At 30.4% G+C, this 20,363-nt stretch overlaps 2 protein-coding genes across 2 annotated transcripts in view; both read right to left on the bottom strand.

Annotated features, from left to right (window-relative positions):
• The window catches only part of LOC100141865 (uncharacterized), a 126,196-nt gene extending 115,105 nt beyond the window's left edge, over nt 1-11,091 (bottom strand). Inside the window, exon 1 of the mRNA XM_064355135.1 lies at nt 10,939-11,091. The gene's annotated coding sequence lies outside the window, so the exon portion shown is untranslated. The remainder of the gene's footprint in view (nt 1-10,938) is intronic.
• Nucleotides 11,092-15,128: 4,037 nt separating this feature from the next.
• On the bottom strand, nt 15,129-19,772 carry LOC103312175 (uncharacterized). Its single transcript, XM_008192153.3, has 7 exons — nt 19,692-19,772; nt 16,492-16,679; nt 15,945-16,441; nt 15,796-15,895; nt 15,635-15,745; nt 15,431-15,586; nt 15,129-15,377 (listed from the first exon to the last, which is right to left on the bottom strand). The coding sequence occupies exons 1-7, from the start codon at nt 19,735-19,737 to the stop codon at nt 15,297-15,299; spliced, it is 1,179 nt and encodes a 392-aa protein (XP_008190375.2). The 5' UTR covers nt 19,738-19,772; the 3' UTR covers nt 15,129-15,296.
• Nucleotides 19,773-20,363: the final 591 nt, after the last annotated feature.

The following is a 20,363-nucleotide window of genomic DNA, read 5'->3' as shown; positions in this document are numbered from 1 at the left end:
TGATCACCTTCATTCCATATTAAGGATGAACGTCACTCAACTTGAACCAAATATTAAAAAATTAGTTTCTGAAAAACAACATCAGACTTCACATTAATAAATCGTGAGTACAGATTTTGTTCTTTTGAAATTTTAACCTTTTATGATTTCATTTAATTCTAAAAATAAATTAAAAAACGCAACATTTTCATAAAATTTATAAATATTTAAAAAAAATGAATCAGCACAAACATATTCGTGAATTCATTGAAAATGTTGAATTTTTTTCAAAGGTGTTACTAAGATATGCAATTATAAAGAATCCGGCCCGCGAAATCGTATGTCATGATGAATCCGGCCCACGGACAAAAAAAGGTTGGGCAACCCTGGTCTAAAGCCTTAGGTTTTTAAAAATTCGTTTCACTATCCGAATTATTTAACTCTCGGAGTTCCAGAAAGCGGCATCGAGGATGCGGAGTGATTGTGTAGATGTGTGTGTTACGTAATTACTTCAAGATACAGACAAAATACAGGGCTTCTAATTAACCCCTAGGGTGACTCCCGACTCTTAAAAGCGTCTACGGCAATGATTTTGAAAATCGCATTATTTTTTGTAATTGGGCGGAAGAGCAGAGTCGCGCCGATGAAAATTTTTTTAAATGTTTTGTTTACGGATAAATGCACATTCAAAAAGAATGGGCAAGTAAACAAACATAATCTGCATTATTGAGCAGTGGAAAACCCACACTGGATGCGCCACGTAGCGACACAAAATTATTGGTCGCTAAAGGTCTGGAGTGGCATAATTGATAATAATGTGGTAGGCCCACATTTCTTCGAGGGTCATCTAACCGTCAAATGTCAATTGGCCAGCTCGATCTCCGAATCTAACGGCGCCAGATTTTTTCCTGTGGGGGACCGTGAAGGAAATGGTGTATCGGGAAGCACCCACGACCATTGAGGACATGAGGGAACGCATTCGAAACGCCTTCACCGAAATGAATGAGTTAAATCTTGCCGCAAGGGTTCATGCAAATTTTAAACGAAGAATTCGTTTATGTTTAGACCAAAATGGTCATCAATTTGAACATTTGATGTAATTTTTAAATACAACAATTTTTAACATGCTAGTTGTAAAATTTCTGCAGTCATTACTGTTATTGGGGTAGGTAGTGGGTCCTTTTGTGGCGGAGAATTATTACTACTCAATCTTGTCCCTCATAAATTATACTGAAATTTCCGATGAATAGTATCAAAATGGCTTTTAATCCAATTCTAACGATTTTTTTTCAAGTGAAATTTTTGCAGAATAATTTTATTTCGTATTTCCGACCCATTGATGTAAAAAACAGCTAATGTAATTTTTTGGTCAAATGTTTTTTTTCTTTTCTATTGGACAAATGAATCAATAGAAAAATTTTTTTTTTCCTAGCGAGATTGGATATCAGTGCAGTGGAATATATTTATTTCATATTTTTTTCTCTCTCTTCTAAGAGGTGTAAAGTGCCTGAGTGTAAAACTTGACGAACCCGGTATAGGTATTTAAAAATTAATTAAATCCAATTAAAAATTTATGAAGAAGCATGGTGCGGAAATGGGGGAACATCGCACAGAAACAAGCGGCAATAAGGAATGTCGACATGTTATCAAATCATGTCAGAAACGTTTGGGGGCATTTTAGACATTTGAATATATACCAAAATTTAGTGAACAGCATGCGAAGACGAATGGTCGAGTGCATTGGAAAACAACGGATATTAATGTTTCATTAAATTGTTTTTACAAAATATTTGGTAAGTTAGATCGGTAAAACCGTACAATTCCCTTGTACAAAAAATTGTGTTCCCGGAGTGCCGGAAAGCGGCATCGACGATGCGGAATGATTGTGTAGATGTGTGTTACGTAATTACTTCTTAAATAGGCACCCCTTCCCACTGCTAAGTCTCATCGGATTTAGTTTAAAAAATAGTTTATTAAAATGAACTAAAAATTGATTAAGATACGGACATAAATTATAGGGCTTCTCATTAACCCCTGGAGTGACCCCCAATTCTTAAAAACGTTCGTAAACATTTAAAATAAAACGGGATACACAGAAATTTGATTCACCTAATGAGGAATAAATGGAAAAATTAGAAGGTTTATACAAAATAAGACCACAGCGGTAAAGGTTTCATAATCTAGCGACTACCCCACAAGAAAACTTCACAAAAAATGATAAAAGTGACGATTAGTAGATGATACAATTGATGATATATTTTTTTCTTTTCAAGGAGTGGTGTTGATGACTGTGTTACTTTGAGTGTTTGTGCGTTTTTTCTCAATTTCTCTAAAACTTTTGTAAGTTTTTTTTCAGAGTTTATTTAACCATTTTTTGCATAACTACGAAAAACTTCATTGTAATATCCGTTGTCTTTATTTAACTCAATTAATTTAAGAGCTTACAAGATCAAACTTTCTCAACAGCAGCACCAACCCCCTGAAAAATTGTAAATGGTATCACCTCCTTTGTAATACCTCAAAGGAAAGGTATATATCTTGACCACAAATTCGGCTGTGTCATTGAATTTGCAAGTTGGTAGAGAAGATCGTAACACAACATGCAGATAAGAGTTCCATAAAAACGTAGTGTTCAGCAAAATAAAATCTTCACTTTAGAAGAATATGTAGTCTTAAAACCAATTCCGCATGAAAGTTAAAAACACGCCATCAAACAAGAATAACAAAAAGATCCTACCTGATCCGTTGATACGAAATATTTTTGGTAACACACAACAACAGTTCACGTCACTCGCTTCCCACATTCAACTATACTTATCACGTTCTTTCCCACCCCTGGTTTATATACAATTGGCCTTCACTGCTGCATGCGCTTGCGCATATCAAGAAAACATTTTTAGGTAGGGGAACTTATACACGATTTCTCTCATCATAAAATACGTAAAAGTTTAATTGTTATTCATTGGAAAATTTGGGAACACAAATATGATGCTCAAAATTAAAACCAAAGTAAAAAATGCTAATACAGTGGATAAATTTCTTACGTCCTGAAGAAACAAAAAATGAGCACCACAAAAGGAAAGTGCGTACAGCTATCACATTTTCTTCGTAAATTCGACTTTTATAGCTCTTCTTTTACATTTGTGACTAATAATATAATAATAAAACAATGTCTTCAAAAATTTAATTAAAAAATGAAGCATCCTCTTAAATTTCATTACTAGATATTTTACACATAAAAATAAACAGAATAGTGAACTCTGTTTAAATGAAAACAACTCGTTCCCCTATCTCACATTTTTCATGACTTTATTTCGTTTCGGAAATATTAACGATTTCCAAACAAATTACTAAATTCACTGCTTAGAAGTATGTAAAGCTTTGAAATACTAATAGCAAACATCCCTGACTTTCCAAGTAAAGTTGAAGAAAAAGTTTAGAAATTTTATTTATATATGTCCTCGTGGACATGGAATGAACTAAGATCAAAAGTAAACAAAAATCTCAGCGTTGGATCAATCTCAACTTTCTAGGTAAAGTTATAAACTTAAGACTAGTTTTCCCGTGTTTCAAGCAACTTTCAACAGAAAAGCATTTTAAAATTATGAAACAATAGTTTACAATCTATCAGCAAAAATGTGTCCGACATTGCAAAGAAATAACCTTAAAAGATTTTTCTAATCAAATTTTCCTATACGACTCAATTATTAACCTTTATGAAAAAAGAGAAAAAAAAGTGTTTTTTTAATAACAATTTATTTAATACATATTTTTTTGTAAATACATTTTTCTAAACAAAATTAAAAACTCTATGCATATCTAATGCAGTTTTTATTAATAAGCCAAGTAAACATGCATATTCGATTTATGCATATTTTCGTTCAAGGAAAACGATCCCATCACAAAATATTCAAAGAGAAAACAACCAGTAGTTCATAAACTGGACTCAAACGATTAGTTTCCTATTTGAAATTGGTTTTAAATGACCATTTAAATCCTTCCACTTTTATAAGTTGTTACCTGCAGGGCCGGATTACCCATTAGGCTGCCTAGACTGAAGCCTAGGGGCGCCAGCTAAAATGTGGCGCCGGCGAAAACAGGCTGTATTGAACAAAAGAAAGGAAAATTGCAAATGAAAATAAAAATGAAATTATTTTTTCCGTAAAATAAAAAAACATTTGTCAGACGTTAGACGAGTGAGGCGCGTTTGTTTTGCACACGTAGTCGTTCTAAACGATTTCAACGTGCTTGATTAAAAATAACAAATGAAGTTACTGATAGCGTTTACAACAGGAACAAAGTGGATTGAAATCACGTAAGATGCATTTTTTCAAGGGAAGTATCGCATTTCTCATCGAATGAAATCAACGAAACCGTAAAACGAAACACTACGAAATTAAATTCGCTGGTGCATCCATCTGCAAAATTATTTTGCTAGTTTCGAGAATTTTTATTTATTTTTCATTGACTTTTGCAAATAGAGAACGGTCGTTTTCAAGGTTAAAATTAATTAAAACGTGTTCACAATAACACAATATCAAAATTTCTCTAAATTAGGATATGAAGGGCTTATGTGCTCCAAAATTTTACATTTTTCTAAAAATATTTTTTGGGAGGCGCACAAAAAACGTTTTCCGCGGAGCGGCAAAATCCCAAGTTCTGTCGTTGTATTACGTGTACATATTTAAAAAACAACCCGAATCTTTTAAGAAAGCGTAAAAAAATTAAAGGGACACGCATCAATAATAGAATAAATTTGTAATATCGGAAGACCGAAGACATATACAGGCTGATTCTTTTAGAGCCTACATTAAAAACTTTTTAACTTCTATTATAGCTGGAGTTTTAACATTTTGTGTACAATCCAAATCGACCATTCTGAGTTCAACTAAATTACTTACAAAATGGCTGAATTTTCGAAACTACGAAAGATTAGCGTCAACTTTGAAATTTTCAATAGTAAGCAGTTAATTTTATTGCATTTTTGAATTCGCCTTTTGAAACTGAGTAAAATGTACCCTGTTGTTAGTACTTATCTGTCATAGTTTTTGAGTCATGTCAATTTTTTGATACAAAGGACTAGGCACACTTCTTATGGGAATTTAAGGACCACTCAAATTGAGTAATTTTTATATCAATCGATGCGTCATAAAAAACTGAACAAATCATATCATTGCGCCAAACGTGTAGCTTAATTAGGAACGCGGGAAATTGCAATCAAAGTGAAGATTTGTCCCATAAGAAAAGCATTGGGCGGGCTTTTCGGTGAGTACAAAGAGCTTGTAAATCTTCGAGATTTACAACACTGCAATTACTAGATTGGGGGTCAGGTACGGGGAACAGACACTTTTATGGAAATAGGGATTTAAGCGGACAGAAGTAATATCTCCAACAATAGGAATAATTTAAATTCAATCGCGATTTCTGGCTTTCCTAATCAAGCTACATGTTTGGCGCAATGATATGATTTGATCAGCTTTTTGAAATGCATCGATTGATATAAAAATTTTCCAATTTGAGTGGTCCTTAAATTCCCATAAGAAGTGTGCAGGGGTTCATTTAAAATATCACGGTCCGTGAAGTCTTTATAATAAGTGAATATTTTTTTTGCACTTGATAGCCAAAGGTTTGAAGGCTCTTCTTAAATCTTCAGTATTGTCAACTGTCAAATTGTAAGGCTACTATGATTTTTTGAGAATGATGATTAAAAAATGATTATAAAACAGTTTTTTCAATGGCAATCATAAGAACATCAATTTTTGTGCAGGATTTTATTATTATTTTCTATATCTATCTCTTACAGTTTTGAAAATAATCGCAAAAAAACGAATTTCAGCTCATTATTTTCATTTTTAATCAAGTAAACTTTAGAAAAACACGACAAAATTGTGGTAGCTATTAATTAAACGAAATGTTCGATTTGTTCATCATTTTAATTCAACAAGTTTAAAATTCGATGGTGGACTGACTGAGTTACTGTACATAATACTTTAAGTTATAATAAACCATAATTAAATATTATTTTACTGCTTATTCGCTAAAAAGTAAATAAAATGTTGATGTTTGACAATTGTTGACCATTTTGCAAAGTCTACTTGATTAACTATGAAAATTAAGAAATAAAATCTGTTTATTTGTGATTTTTTTCAAAAACTGTAAGAGATAGGTATATGATGTATTAATAAAAGTCACCATAAATATCGATGATCTTTCGATTGCCGTTAAGAAAATACGGTCGTTCCACGTAAAAAACGGAGTTATAGGAGATGTTTTGATAACCATTTTAAAAAAATCATACTAGCCATGAATTTTGACAGTTGACAATTTTGAAAACTAGAAGACTCTTCAATCCTTCGGTTACCGAATGCACCAAAAATTATTCATTTATCGCAAAAGGTTCAAGGGCTGTGATGTCTTAGATAAATCTTTGCAAATGAAAATTTTAACAAAAAAAATAAATGTCAAAAACTATGACAGATAAGTGCAAACAACTTGACTACATTTTACTCAGCTTGAGAAGGTGAATACAAATATGCAATAAAAATGTGTAGTTACCATTTAAAATTTCAAACTTGGCGCCAATTTTTTGTAGGTCCGGAAGATCATATATATTGAAAATAATTTAGTTGAACTCAGAATGGTCGATTTGAATCGTATACAAAATTTTAAAGCTCTAGCTGTAGTAAAAGTTGAAAAGTTTCTAATATAAGTCATAAAAGAATCACGCTGTATATACATTATATAATAAGATAATATAATAATAATATATAATATATAATATAATAATTATAATAATATAATCTATAATATTACAGACATTAAGATGAGCGAAACGGAGATTAAATACGAGTATCCACTTAAGAGCAATAGGAGAACTTCTGTTTATATTTATGTTTAAAACAAACTAAACAAAGACTCATGAAGAGTTGAATTTGATCAATCGGTAATTAGAGTTCATGTGTTAACTTTCCGTCTGAAAATATTGTATGCATCGTGAAAAATAAGTGGTCTTAGATTTACAGAAAGCTCTGTTAAAATTTAATTCGTTGTTAAAAGTTAACTACGCGAATAGACCAATGAAACTGCTTCAATTTGGTCACGTGATCGGTTAATCACGCATTTAATTGTAAATTAAATTAATGACTCTTCAATAAATCGGCCCTAAGTCGTCTTTTAACATTTGTAAAAAATGTCCAGAAAAAACAAATTAAGTGGTACACAAAGGAGAAAATTAAATAAACTAAAGGGGGAAAAGCAAGAAGAAGTTTTACAAAAAATTCCAAAGTTAGAATCTTTTTTTGGAAAAAAACTGATGGTGAGCCTAAGCAAATTTTTAATTTTTAATTTTGTTTCTACTACGTGAATTATATTTAGAAGCTAAATATAAAACAAAACCAAAACAAGTTTCTTCGATACCGAAATTTTCTGAGACATCATTACCTGCTATATCCAAAGAAGTTTGGTCAGACGAATTAAGACACTCACAAGATCAATCTGAAGGTACATCCTTATTGGACGGTAAGAAAACAATTCTTTTCTTATTTTTGACTGTAATTTTTATATATCATTAGTTCATGAACAACAAATTCACTCGTGACACAAATAAGCTACGATCCTGCTCATTGGACTTTAGATAATATCAATCAAGCAATCGATTTTGTTATAAAAAATCCAATTCACCAAAACTTAAATGAAATCTATTTTGAAAAGTAAAAGTTAAATGTACTAAATATCGAAAAGTCTACTCCGATGATAGTCACACACAAGAAACAAAGTTCCATGGCTCAAGCAACATGAGAATCAACACCTGCTATGTTGTGATTGATAAAATTATCGAACTGACAAAAAGAAAAAATGCTCACGACGTTATCTCAAATAATTTCGGATTTTTGTTTAATTTAGTTACACTAGATATTTTTTTTATTTATTAAATTTATTTACTTTTTTACTTGCGTTTTTTGTTGTTAAAAATCATATAAAACCAGAGAATATTAAGAAACTGAATTTTAATGAATTTTAGAAAAAATGTTCAGAGTACAAGAGGTGTCGTTGTATGTCACAATTTCCTATTCGACAAATTATGAAAAAACTAAATATTATTATTTACAAAATGTTGTTATATTTGATGAGTTTTATTACGTGTTAAAATTAACACACGTATTTCTGATACACCCTGTATATTTTCGTTCAAGGAAAACGATTCCATTACATAATATTTAAAGAGAAAACAACCAGTAGTTCTTAAACTGGACTCAAACGATTAGTAAAACTTGCTGAGTGTTTCTTTTTTGAAATTCGTTTTAAATGACCCTAATCCTTCCATTTTGATAAGTTGTTACCTGCTAATGCATTTTTGAGAAATTGTTCAGACTACATGGGGTGCCGTTGCATGTCACAATTCTCTATTCCACAAATTATGGAAAAACTAAAAATCAAAGTTTAAAATTCTCTGACGAATCTATGGTTTTTGAAAAAGTGTCAACTTAATTAGTGTTTATTGCTATTAAAATATTCGTGAATCGTGTCCGAAAGAGTTTTTCAACATATCCATATACGAGAAAATTTTACAACGTTAAGAGTATTTTAATCTTTGAAAAAATTCCCATTTTTTACAAGAAATAAAGAACGACATTATTTAAACCGCTAAGGTGATATTTTGTTAATATAGTCATTAATATTTGAAAAACACAATTTCTCTAAAACTTACGTAAGTTTTTTCTCTAAGTTTATTTAACCCTTTCTTGCATAATTACGAAAAAAATTAAAAACATGTTCCAATAGTGTACAGAATCAACAATTAAATTTGCGGCAACAGACAAACAGTGAAAATTTGTAAACAAGCGACATTAGAAAGTACATTCCATTATAACGTACAGATATAAAATACGCTTTTCCAGTAGGTAAGTAGCGTCCTATCTTCTTATGAAAGATTAAAAAGAATTGCGAATTCTTTTCATCCGCGAGGGGCCCATCCAATAAATTAAAATTGAGGATTTTTCCAAGAGAAACGACAAACACCCAACGCGTCGCAATTTTTCTATTAATTTATATTTTTATTTTTGACGTTTTTTGATTTAAAAATGTATATGATGACTTTATTTTATTTTTTTACTATGTATTTTGATATTATCTATTAATTAATATTTGAGGTTAAGTTGAATAGCTTCAAGATAGACTTCGCCTCCCCACCTGTTCATTATTCTTTAATTTTATTTAATAAAACCCCTTTTTGATCGATTCTAGTACTATGAAATAGCAGAAAAATAACGACCTTTGTTTATAACGAAACGTAATGAAAATGATTAGGTATTAATATATTTCCCAATTACCAACATACCGTTAATGTTGGTATAAGTTCGATATACGCATCGAAAACCCATTTGTAAGCATAACCTAAAACTTCAAAACCCCATTTAAGAAGTATTTAACCACATAGGATTGCATTGTCACGCAGATTAAGTAAGTATGCAAAATTTCAGTTCATTGGGACAACAGGAACCCTTTCAAATTTGGCTCCAAAAATATAAAACAGACAGACAGACGAGAAAGGAAGTTAAATAAAAGCTTTTAACAACGGGTGAAGAACGAAAAGACCCACCACCATATTTTGATGAAATGAATCCGATTTTGGATATTAAGCATTAGGTGAACCCCCCATATCTGGAAGATTTGATAACATGGATGAGCCATCAGCAAGCTGTTCGAATGCTTCCTCGCCTGGGAGCAGTGAAGATAGTTCCAATTTATCAGGTGTCACGAACAAAAAGAAATAAAAAATCGGTTTGTATTGAGCTAGTCTAGAGATAGAGTCTAATATTTATGATGATATTTCAGATTTAGTTCATCCCACCCTACTTCCATTCGTACGAATTTGAATAAGGTAGTGGAGTTACTTAAAGAGCAACATGAACAGTTATACGACAAGATAAGGCACAACATATGAAAGTATTAGAAGATGCCATAAAAGTACATAATGCACAAAGGGAACAATTTTAATGTTTCTGAAAAAAAGCTGTAAATACTGAAGGTATTTTTTGTGGTATTAATTGTTTTTTATACTCGTACCTGCCCTACTTAAGAAATGTTATTCCTTTAGATACTTACGTAATACATATATGCATTAGTTTAGTTTTTATATTCCATAAGAAATATTTATTTAGTGTAAAAAATGCGATTCTTTTAAATTCTGATCTACTCATCCATGACAATTACCTCAGCAGTGAAACGTATTGCGTAAGTAACTTCAGCATCGCCTTACCTGTCAACATGTCCAGAATATTCACTGAAGAAAATAAAAAAAATGTTGGAATCTTATTTACGTAATGGACATCGGGTTAACGTAACTGTCATGGATAACTAGATCAAAATTATAGGAAATATTATACAGATTGATTTAGAAATACTGAGTCTGTGGGCAACACTAGACTTAAATTTTTAAGGATACCAATGGAGTTCGCTTTCAGTTAACAACAATTTAACATTCTTGTGGGGTTGTACGTCAAATAATTGTCAAGAAAAATCGAATTCCGTTGCAATGTTACAAATTACGAGCACAAATACTTTCAAATGTGTTGCCAACAGACTCAGTATTTCTGGATCAGTCTGTAGTATTATTGTATAATATTGTATTGTAATTCATTTACACGTTTTATTTTCTCAACACAGTTCTTTATTCAGTTTATTCATATTAAAGTTTCAAAAGTGCGGGAAATTAAATTAAATTAAAAAATGTACGGCCCTTGCGAATTGCAATAGGCACTACCATAAAATACCATCGCAATTATTCCACTGCAAATCCGCAACACCTAAAGTAATTAGTTGAGATATAAAAACCTATACTTCTGTTCCGAAAACAGAAGAATTGTTAAAACATGAATTTGATAATTTGTGCTGTTTTAATTGGAATACATAACCTCAAACTCTAACTACACACACATGCTAAGAAAAGTAAAAACTTACCGTTTTTCGAAGATGAGCCACTTGCCAAACTGAGTGTTTTAATTTAAGAGCACATCACTGTAACAATGCACTAAAGTTTGTGAATTTGTTGCACTTTTTGTTGTTGGAAATGCTACTAAAATGTCAATTTTCACGAGGGCCACCTGTGTAGATTCCGTCCTTACCGACACCTGCCGACTTACATACGCTAGCGCCACAGCATGCGGCGATTTAGTACTAAAGCCATTGGCGGGAGAACTTTAGATAAGATTTTCCTGTATATTATTTAATCCAAATCACAACAATTTGTTAATATGTTTGTCTGTAATGAATTGTGGAAGTTTTTCGTAAACTAAAATTTTCAATTTTTAAAATCAATGTGAATCGACCTGTTTTATTCAAACCAGTATAAAAATATCTTTAAAATGATTATAACTTATGTAAAATGATTGCAAAAAAATAGTTTTGAATTTATCAAAAACTTTTGATTTTACTTAATTTAACTTTAGATATTTTTGCAAATTTCTCAACAACTAATAGCCGCAAAGATATCATCAATAGATAATTAAAACAGAATTTGCGTATAAAAGCAGAAAATACCACATAATTTTGAACTACATTTTACCGCTCAATCGAAAAAAATAGTTTTAATAATGATAGTCATTTGAAAATTTTAAATGTTGTATTGTAAACAATGAGCCAGTTCACGACGGTTTGCGTGCGGCTCGGTATTTTAAACAATTTTGCAAAACTGTGGCAAATGTAATGTAGTTTTCGGCATATTATCTGTATATAATAAAACATACCGTGATTAAATGACAGACAACGCACAGCCTAGACCACTGAAACTAGAAACATGAAATTTGGAAGATACGTTCCTTAGAGAGTGTAGGGTTCCGTTAAGAAGGGATGTTTCAAAAATCCTTTACTAAAGGGGTAAAATTTAAATAACAATCCATCATTTTAAGAGAAATATTAAAGTTAGATTCATGAAAATTGGTACTTAGGCCTTACGTTGAAAATGAAGAAACACGTATTTTAAGATTTTCGAAAAACCAACCTCTAAGGGAGTTAAATAGGGTGTTAAGATTTGAATTAAAATCCGTCATTTTGAAAGAGATAATAAATTCATAAAAAATGGTATTTAGGCCTTACGTTAAAAATGAAGAAAGCATTTTTTAGAATTATCGAAATATCAATTCCTAAGGGGATTAAATGTGGTGTTAAACTTTACTCTAAAAATTATTTCCTTGCAAATTGGTACTTAAGATTTTAGTAAAATACAAAAAACGCATGTTTTAAGTTTGAACAATTTCACCCCTAATGGGGTTAAATATAAAATTTCTTCATTTTTGAACTTATTAGGGCTTTAGGCTAAAATTTAAAATTCCACCCTCAAAGAGGATTAAATATAAAAATTCATCATTTTTGAACTTATATTTATGACAAGTTGTCTTTGGGCTTTCGGTGAAAAATGAAAAAACACGTGTTTCAGGATTTTTAAGAACTTAACCCTTAGAAGGGTTAAATGGGGTGTTAAAATTTATTTGAAAACCCGTAATTTAATAAATTATTTTCACGCAAATTGGTACTTGGAATTTCGGTTACAGATGAAAAACGCATGTTTTAAGTTTTGGCAATTTCACCCCTAAGAGGGTTAAACATAAAATTTCTTTATGTTTGAACTTATATTTTTGAAAATTTTTATTTAGACTATAAACGCGTGTTTTATAATTTTTTACAATTCCACCCTGAAAGGGGGTTAAATACAGCGTGCTCAAAAACTGGCGCACCAACTCAATGGTGTGTGGTAGAGAATTGGTTACATGTAAAGATAAAAATAGTAAAAAAAATATTTGTATTAAAGTTATTGATAAATAACGGATTTTAGATAAATGATATGTGGCAACGTTGTCTGGCAGTCATGATCGCAATAGAATTTGAGCATAATAAATTATTTTTGAAACGGTTTCCTAAGAAATAATTCCCAGTGTTGGCACATCTACACATTGTGATTTTTGGATAAATTTTAATTTTTTTAAATTAAAAAAACTGCTAAAATCTGATATTAAATTTAAAAATAATTATTGATCGTTTTGTTACGAACGATTACCTGGTATGAAACATAAAAACATAGAAAAATAATGAAAACTAAAGAAGTTAACACAATAAGTTTGTAGCTCCAGATTTTTTAAAATATGACTTTAAGAATTTTTTCAACATTTTTCCCGTAATCTGCACTTGCTTCTCAATAACGTACCACTGAGTTGGTGCGCCAGTTTTTGAGCAGCCTGTATTAAAATTTGTCATTTTTGGACTTATGTTCATGAAAAGTGGTATTTGAGGTTTCGGCGAAAAATGGAGAAACGCGTGTTTTGTAATTTTTAAAAATTCCACCCTCAAAAGGGGTTAAATATAAAAATCCGTCATTTTTTAAGTTATAATCATGATAATTGGTATTTTGGCTTTCTGTTAAAAATAAAGAAACATATGTTTCAGGATTTTTAGAAATTACATCCACAAACGGGTTAAATGGAACATGAAACTTTGTTCGCAATTATAATAATAAGCAAAACTCGGGTCCATATTGGGTCACGGTTTGAAAGTTCACAATAAAATTGTGTTCCTACTTTTTCTTACTAAGTTTTGTTGAACTTTCCCGCTTTTCAAAATAGATGTGGACATGCGTGCAAAGCAGCGAGTAGTATCTACCAGCCTAGAAGAGTTCCGTGATTGATTTACAGAAATGCACAGGATAAACCTTCCAAGCTAAAAATATGAAATTTCGTTGACCGTTCAGAGGATTTTTCAGGCTCATTATTACTCGTGGACCACCTGTATAGTTTGTTTGTAAAAAAAACATTACTTAGTTTTTATTATTAGTGTTTTAGTCTTCCAGTTTTGTATTTTTTTTTCAGTTTTTCTGTTTTTCAGACGCTTAGATTTTTAGTCGCAATATTTTTTAATTTTTGTGTATTTAGTTTCTCGGCGTTAAAGTTTTTTTGTCCGCGACTTTTGACACCCGATAAATGACCCATATTTCCATAAAAAAGTTGAGTTTGCAGTTAAAAGTGAAAATGTAATATTCCTAAATTTCCTAAACGGAATGCAAGATCAATTTATTTTTTAATATTTATATCATTCGAATTAATAAACAAAATTGAAGATTAAATAAATTTTTCGGTAATTTTACGGTTTATTTTCGCAAAATAATTACGTTTCTTTATTAAAAACGTGGTAATAAAACAAAAACATTAGATAATGTTATTTTTTAGTTGGTGCCAAATTTAGTGACTTTTCAATTCGGTTACATAAAAACTTAAAATGTGTTAAGAATTGAAAAAAGTAAATTGAAAACTCCTTTTGCGACAAAATTTTGTCATTTTTTAGCTTATACTTAACGAAATTTAGTTCAAAAATTTTCAAAATAGAGTAAAGCAGGCAAAATAACATTGTTTCATTTTATTTTTGTGATTTTGAGGCTTGTTTTGATAAGATCCATTTTTGAGATTCAGTTTCAAAAATGCACTAAGGGTGGATTTTACAATCGTTAGATAAATCCCTAATAAGTTATTTTTAGTTAACTTACCATGGTTACAATTGTTACAACAATGTATTTTTCAAAATTTAGCCCCAGGATAAAGTTATCCGACGATTCTAAAATTTGTCCTAATTTGACTGAAAGCTGATATCAGTTTCGATTAAATTTCGTGATTGCCCAATTTAGCGAAATTTTTTGAGAAAAAAAAACAGTTTAAATTCTTGAAAAAAATCAAAAATTACAGTTTATTTCGATCTAAAAAAGACAAAATTAAATATTTTTTATTTGATTTGATGACTATTCTGTTTGTTTTACTTTTATCTCTGAACTTACAATTTTAAGCTTAATTTAACAATTTCGAGAGGAACTAACATCACTTTCATCTTATTTCGTGATTTAGATGTGCGTTGACAAGTTCTTGTAAAATTTTCGTCTTTATCCTAAAAATGATAAGATACATCAATTTCGTACCAATTCTATGAGTTTTTTACTTTAACATGATGTTTTCTTTGGTCTCTTTTAGCGAAATCTCGAAAAAAAAAACATCAAAAAGAAAGTATCTGTTTTAATGGTCCCAAAAAATCTTGATTTATATTAACTTTAGTTGAACGTGTTTTACTCCAAGCAAAAATAAGACAAATAAATGTTTTATGGAATAAAAACACAACTGTTTCATTAGTTCTTTATTACTTGATGATTTCTGGGTGTACAAAGCTTTACGTGATTTACACCTAGCTGTAGGTATAAAAAAGACAAACATACACAAAAGTAAAAACAATTTGTTTGGTCACAAGATTTGCAATAGTTGCTAGAAATTAGTGTTTTAAAACCAATTGCTTCATTGTCTGTATAGCGTATCTGTATCCTTGTGACTCATCTGTGTAAGAAGTGATAGCATCGAATATATCATTTTTCCAATCTACAATAATGTACGTTAATACGACTTGAAACCAAGTAGTGATTAGTGCTTACAGCTGCCCCTAGATTATAATTTATTGCCATATTTTCGGTAAATTGAAAACTCAATGATTTGACAAAATGTACCATAACCATGAGATAAATTTGTTTATTCCGTTTGTTTAAGAGATACCAAGGGATCGAAGACCACGTAACTAAAAGTTCTTCTGTCTACAGTACAAGCAATTATTGTCACTCTAGTACTAGTTTTTGACATACAAGATTCTCAAGCGTTTGGCCAGATGTTATTGTTGCCATAAATGTACTAACTGCTGCTATTGCCAAAGTACCAGCATGAAGGTAGTCACTTATTAGTAGAGTACCAGAAAACTGGAATCATATAACTGTTTTAAAAATTTATCTGTAATATCTTAAATAACCTTAAAATAAAACATGAGGATACTTATACCAAGTACTCCTCCCATAATGGCATACAACAATATGTAAACACTTGTTCTCCGATTAACCGTTTGAATTGACCTGGAACATTATTACAATTCTTGCATCGTGTCAATTATTCATTAGGTACTTGTGTATCATCGAAAAACGATTATCACTAAAAATAATCTTTTTTGTGATTTCTTCTTGAAAGTCCTTGTCGTTTGATAATTTCAAATCATCGCCAAATTCCTTGACTAAGTTGCTCTTAATCGAGTCTAAAAGCATATAGATTTGAAATCTTATATGAGATGCCCCATACACTAATTGGTTGCAGGTTGCTGGTAGTGCAAGTGCCATAACAATATAGCTCGCTTTATACATCCAGCAAAGCTCAGTTTTCCACTTTGGTACATAAATCCCAATAATTCTGTACACATAACATATTTTTTCTGCATTTTTTGATGGAAAAGTGTGAGCAAGACCAGCAATTAATGAAATGACTGTGTTAATAGTGGTGTAAGCTCTGATCAACTCTGTTTGAAATTTGATTCGCTTCATTGGTTGTATTTTCCACAGGTCCATTGACTGGAGCGCTTCAGGTCCAATGGTGGGTAAAGTTAAACATGATGTAAGTGAAAGAATGATCTACAAATTATCAATAGTATTTTATAATAATAAGTGTTTTGAATTATTACAAAAAATGATCCAAACCAGTAAGGCGAATACGATATGAAGTAAAGGCTGTTGAAATTGATGAGAAAATGATATCCTTGAAGTACCATAAGCACTGTGTTGGCCACCAACATCACAAATATTACAAACTTCATTAGTTTGTATTGGAAAATGTCACAACACCAGAATCGGAGTAACCTCAAAACATCATCTGAAATGTGAACGAACGAAGCGAGTTGAAAACCATACGAAAAGCTCGGTAACTCAGTTTAAAGCCGTACATACTAAAGTTTTATTTGTTTCTCTTGTGAGAATACAATTATTTTAAATAAAAGTTTGAGGAACATTAAACTAAGGAATAATAATCTCCAAAAAGTAATACAAACATTATTTAGAAACGGTAATATATCTTATGCACAAATTAAAAGTATGTACTAACACAAGTGTTCGACGTAATCCGGCTCGAGGGACCAGATTCTGGACTTGGTTTTGTTCATTTGTTTTCATTGCTTACAAGTTTCTATTTTTCTTTTGTTTGTTTGTTTTTAAGAAGAAAACTTGTTATTTGTAATTATTTAAAAAATAGTAAAAGATAGATATGTAAGACATGTTGATAAAAGTTTCCCTACAAATCAATCCACTTTCAAATCTTGTTAAGAAAATAAAGCATTTTCATGGCCGTGTTTTGAACCTCATTGACGAAAAATTATACTAGTCATGAAATTTGACAGTTGACAGCAATGAAGATTCCAGAAAAAGTTGTAAACCCTGAGAAGAAAACAACCTAACAAACAATATAAAAATAGAGAATTAAAAGCATTAAAACCAACTAAACAACAGAATTCATTTTCTGTTATAAAAAATTGTTCCGCAAAATTTCAGTAGCAACAAGCCAGAAATTCACCGCAATAGTGTTATTTCCTTTTTTTTCGAGTGTTCCAGGACGTTCAATAATTTTTTTGAAAAATATTTTTGCAAATTACTAAGTTAAGGATAATGGAAGTATAATTGTTCAAATTACATTCCAATAAAATAATGAGGGAAAATAACATTAATTAAATTTTTAAAATAAGTACTGCTTGTAGCTTTTGGTTTTACTAATCAATACTTGCGGCGACCCAACGATAGAAATAACAAATTAAAACTATTTGCAACAAATACAAGCGTTTGAGATATAATCCGGCTCGAAGGACCAGATTCTAAACGCGATTCTGTTCAGTTGGTTTTATTGCTTATAAGTTTCTATTTTGCTGTTGTTTTTTTTACAGAATTAATAAGAAAACTGGTTATTTGTAATTATTTTAAAAATTTTGTTGAGAAAATACGGCCATTGCATCCGTTCTTTGATCGTTATCAACAGATTTTATTTGGCAAATTTCGTTAAAAACAGGTTAAAAATTTATAGAATTAAAATTAAATGACTTTTGTTTTCTTGGGAGTTCTTGAGGTAAATGCTGTTTATTTTTAACTGACAATCATTCAATTGAAATTAACACCAGAATCAAACTAACTATAAAACATCATCTAAAAGGTTGAAGGTTGTAACTAATTTAAATGGACGAGGCAAGATAACAAAACATACGAAAATGGTTTCGTAAACTCAAACAACTTACTAACACAAATTTAAACCCGACACGCTAAACAGTTACAATTATTTCTAATAAAAGTTTGAAGAACATTAAACTAAAGAATAATACGATAAAACGTGTCTCTAAAAGTAATTTACATATAATTTAGGGACGGTATAAATAACTTATATGCTCAAATTAAAATTATTTGCTAGCACAAGCGTTCGAGGTAATCCGACTCGAGGGACCATATTCTGGGCATGATTCTGTTCACTTGTTTTCATTGCTTACAAGTTTCTATTTTTCTTTTGATTGTTCGTTTTTAAGAAGAAAACCGGTTATTTGTCATTACTTAAAAATAGTTGATAATAGACGTAAACAGTTGATGAAAGTTTTCCTATAAATTAATTCACTTTCAAACTTTGTTAAGACAATAACTTATGCACAAGTTAAAATTATTTGCTGGCGCAAGAGTTTGGGGTAATCCGGCTCGAGGGACCATATTCTGGACTTGATTCTGTTGATTTTATGGCTTATAAGTTTCTATTTTGCTGTGGTTTCTGTGTTAAGTAACAAGCGTCTAAAAAAGAATGACATCGTAGTATTTTATCGTATAAACTGATAAAATAACTGACATATGCCAAAAACTATAAGTATACCAACAACCTGGGTAAATTTACTTGGGTAGTGGTACTATGACCGAATAATAGACAGGTTGTGGATAAAATTATTTTAGCAAATTATTCAAGTTTCCATAAATGTATTTCTCCTGAAATTGGTCATGTCTGATATTTTAAATTTCTTGTTTCACAATTTGAATTAAATATAAAAAACACGTTTTAAGTGGTAAATATAACAAACTAAAGAAGTTGTTTTTTTTACGCTACACAAGTTATTTAAAATTCATTTTCATGGAGTTGGTTAATGAATATTATCATTAACCTCGTACTCAAGTAATTTAAAAAATGTTTGTAAATAGTAATTTTAAATTGCTGTCATGATGTCATAAAATGAGTTTTACGGGATTAGATACACTTGCGTGGCAATCACTATTTTAATAATAAATACAAGCGTACGTCATTATTTGCTCGTTTTTTTAATAGATTTTAATTCTTGGAAGCCAAGAAATTATTAGGTTTCAATTACTTTTTTAAATATTTCGTTAAAAATTAATAAAGTTATACGGGGTGCTCAAAAACCGGCACACCAACTCAATGATGTGTGGTAGAGAACTGGTTACATATTTAGGTAAAAATAGTAAAAAAAATCTTTGTATTAAAGTTATTGATAAATAACGGATTTTCGATAAATGATATGTGGCAACGTTGTCTAAAAGTCGTGATCGTAATAGAATTTGATCAACAATAACAATAACATATTTTTGAAACGGTTTCCTAGGAAATAATTCCCGATGTTGACACATCTACAAATTGTAATTTTTTTATAAATTTAAATTTTTTTAAATTCAAAAAACTGCCAAGTCTGATTGTGAATTTAAAAACAATTGAAGAAGTTAACAAAATAAATTTGTAACTCCAGATTATTTAAAATGTAAATTTAAGAATTTTTTCTAGATTTTTCCCGTGATCTACACATGCTTTTCAACAACATACCACTGTGTTGGTGCGCCAGTTTTTGAGCACCCTGTAACATACCTTGAGGATATTGTAATAATTCAGGACTGACAATGTTAGCAGTCATAAGGTAATAGGTTATTAAAAAAAATGATTCAGTTGCACACTTTGATAAAAGAAAAATGATGGAGTTATGGAATCACACATTTTATAAAAGCTGCTAGACTTGCGTACTTTCGTTGTGGATATGGATGTTGCTATGTAATTATTGTTTAAATATTCAACAGTTTAAGCCACGGTGAAAAATTTATGTGATTTTTTTTACGTTTCAAAAAGAAATGTTAAATAATTTCAATAATTAATTAATTGGCACAGTCAGTAGGATTTGCACTAGTATTTTATGTTGTGGCGTGTCCTCGGCCTGTTTTTTGCCAAAAATAAAATTTAATTTATCACTGAACAACTTAGAATAATAAAATATTCATTCTCAGGTGAACGACCGTATCATTCTATGTTATCATTATTATCAGTAATAATAATAATCATGACAAGGCAAAAATAACAATGATTAAGCATTTTTCACCATGACTAGTATTTTTACAGAATTTATTAACACAGTCATAATTAACTGTTGCATCATAAAGATGAAATCTTCCTTTTCTCCTATACTATCTATAGAATATAGTAGTGAATAACCATTTTTCACCATGACCATCAACAAAAAGATATCAAATTATAAAGTCATAATAAATA

The sequence above is a fragment of the Tribolium castaneum genome, chromosome 2 (assembly GCF_031307605.1).
Source record: "Tribolium castaneum strain GA2 chromosome 2, icTriCast1.1, whole genome shotgun sequence".
Classification (NCBI taxonomy): domain Eukaryota; kingdom Metazoa; phylum Arthropoda; class Insecta; order Coleoptera; family Tenebrionidae; genus Tribolium; species Tribolium castaneum.
Note: the sequence above shows the minus strand (reverse complement) of the source record. Positions and strands in the feature narration are given on the sequence as shown.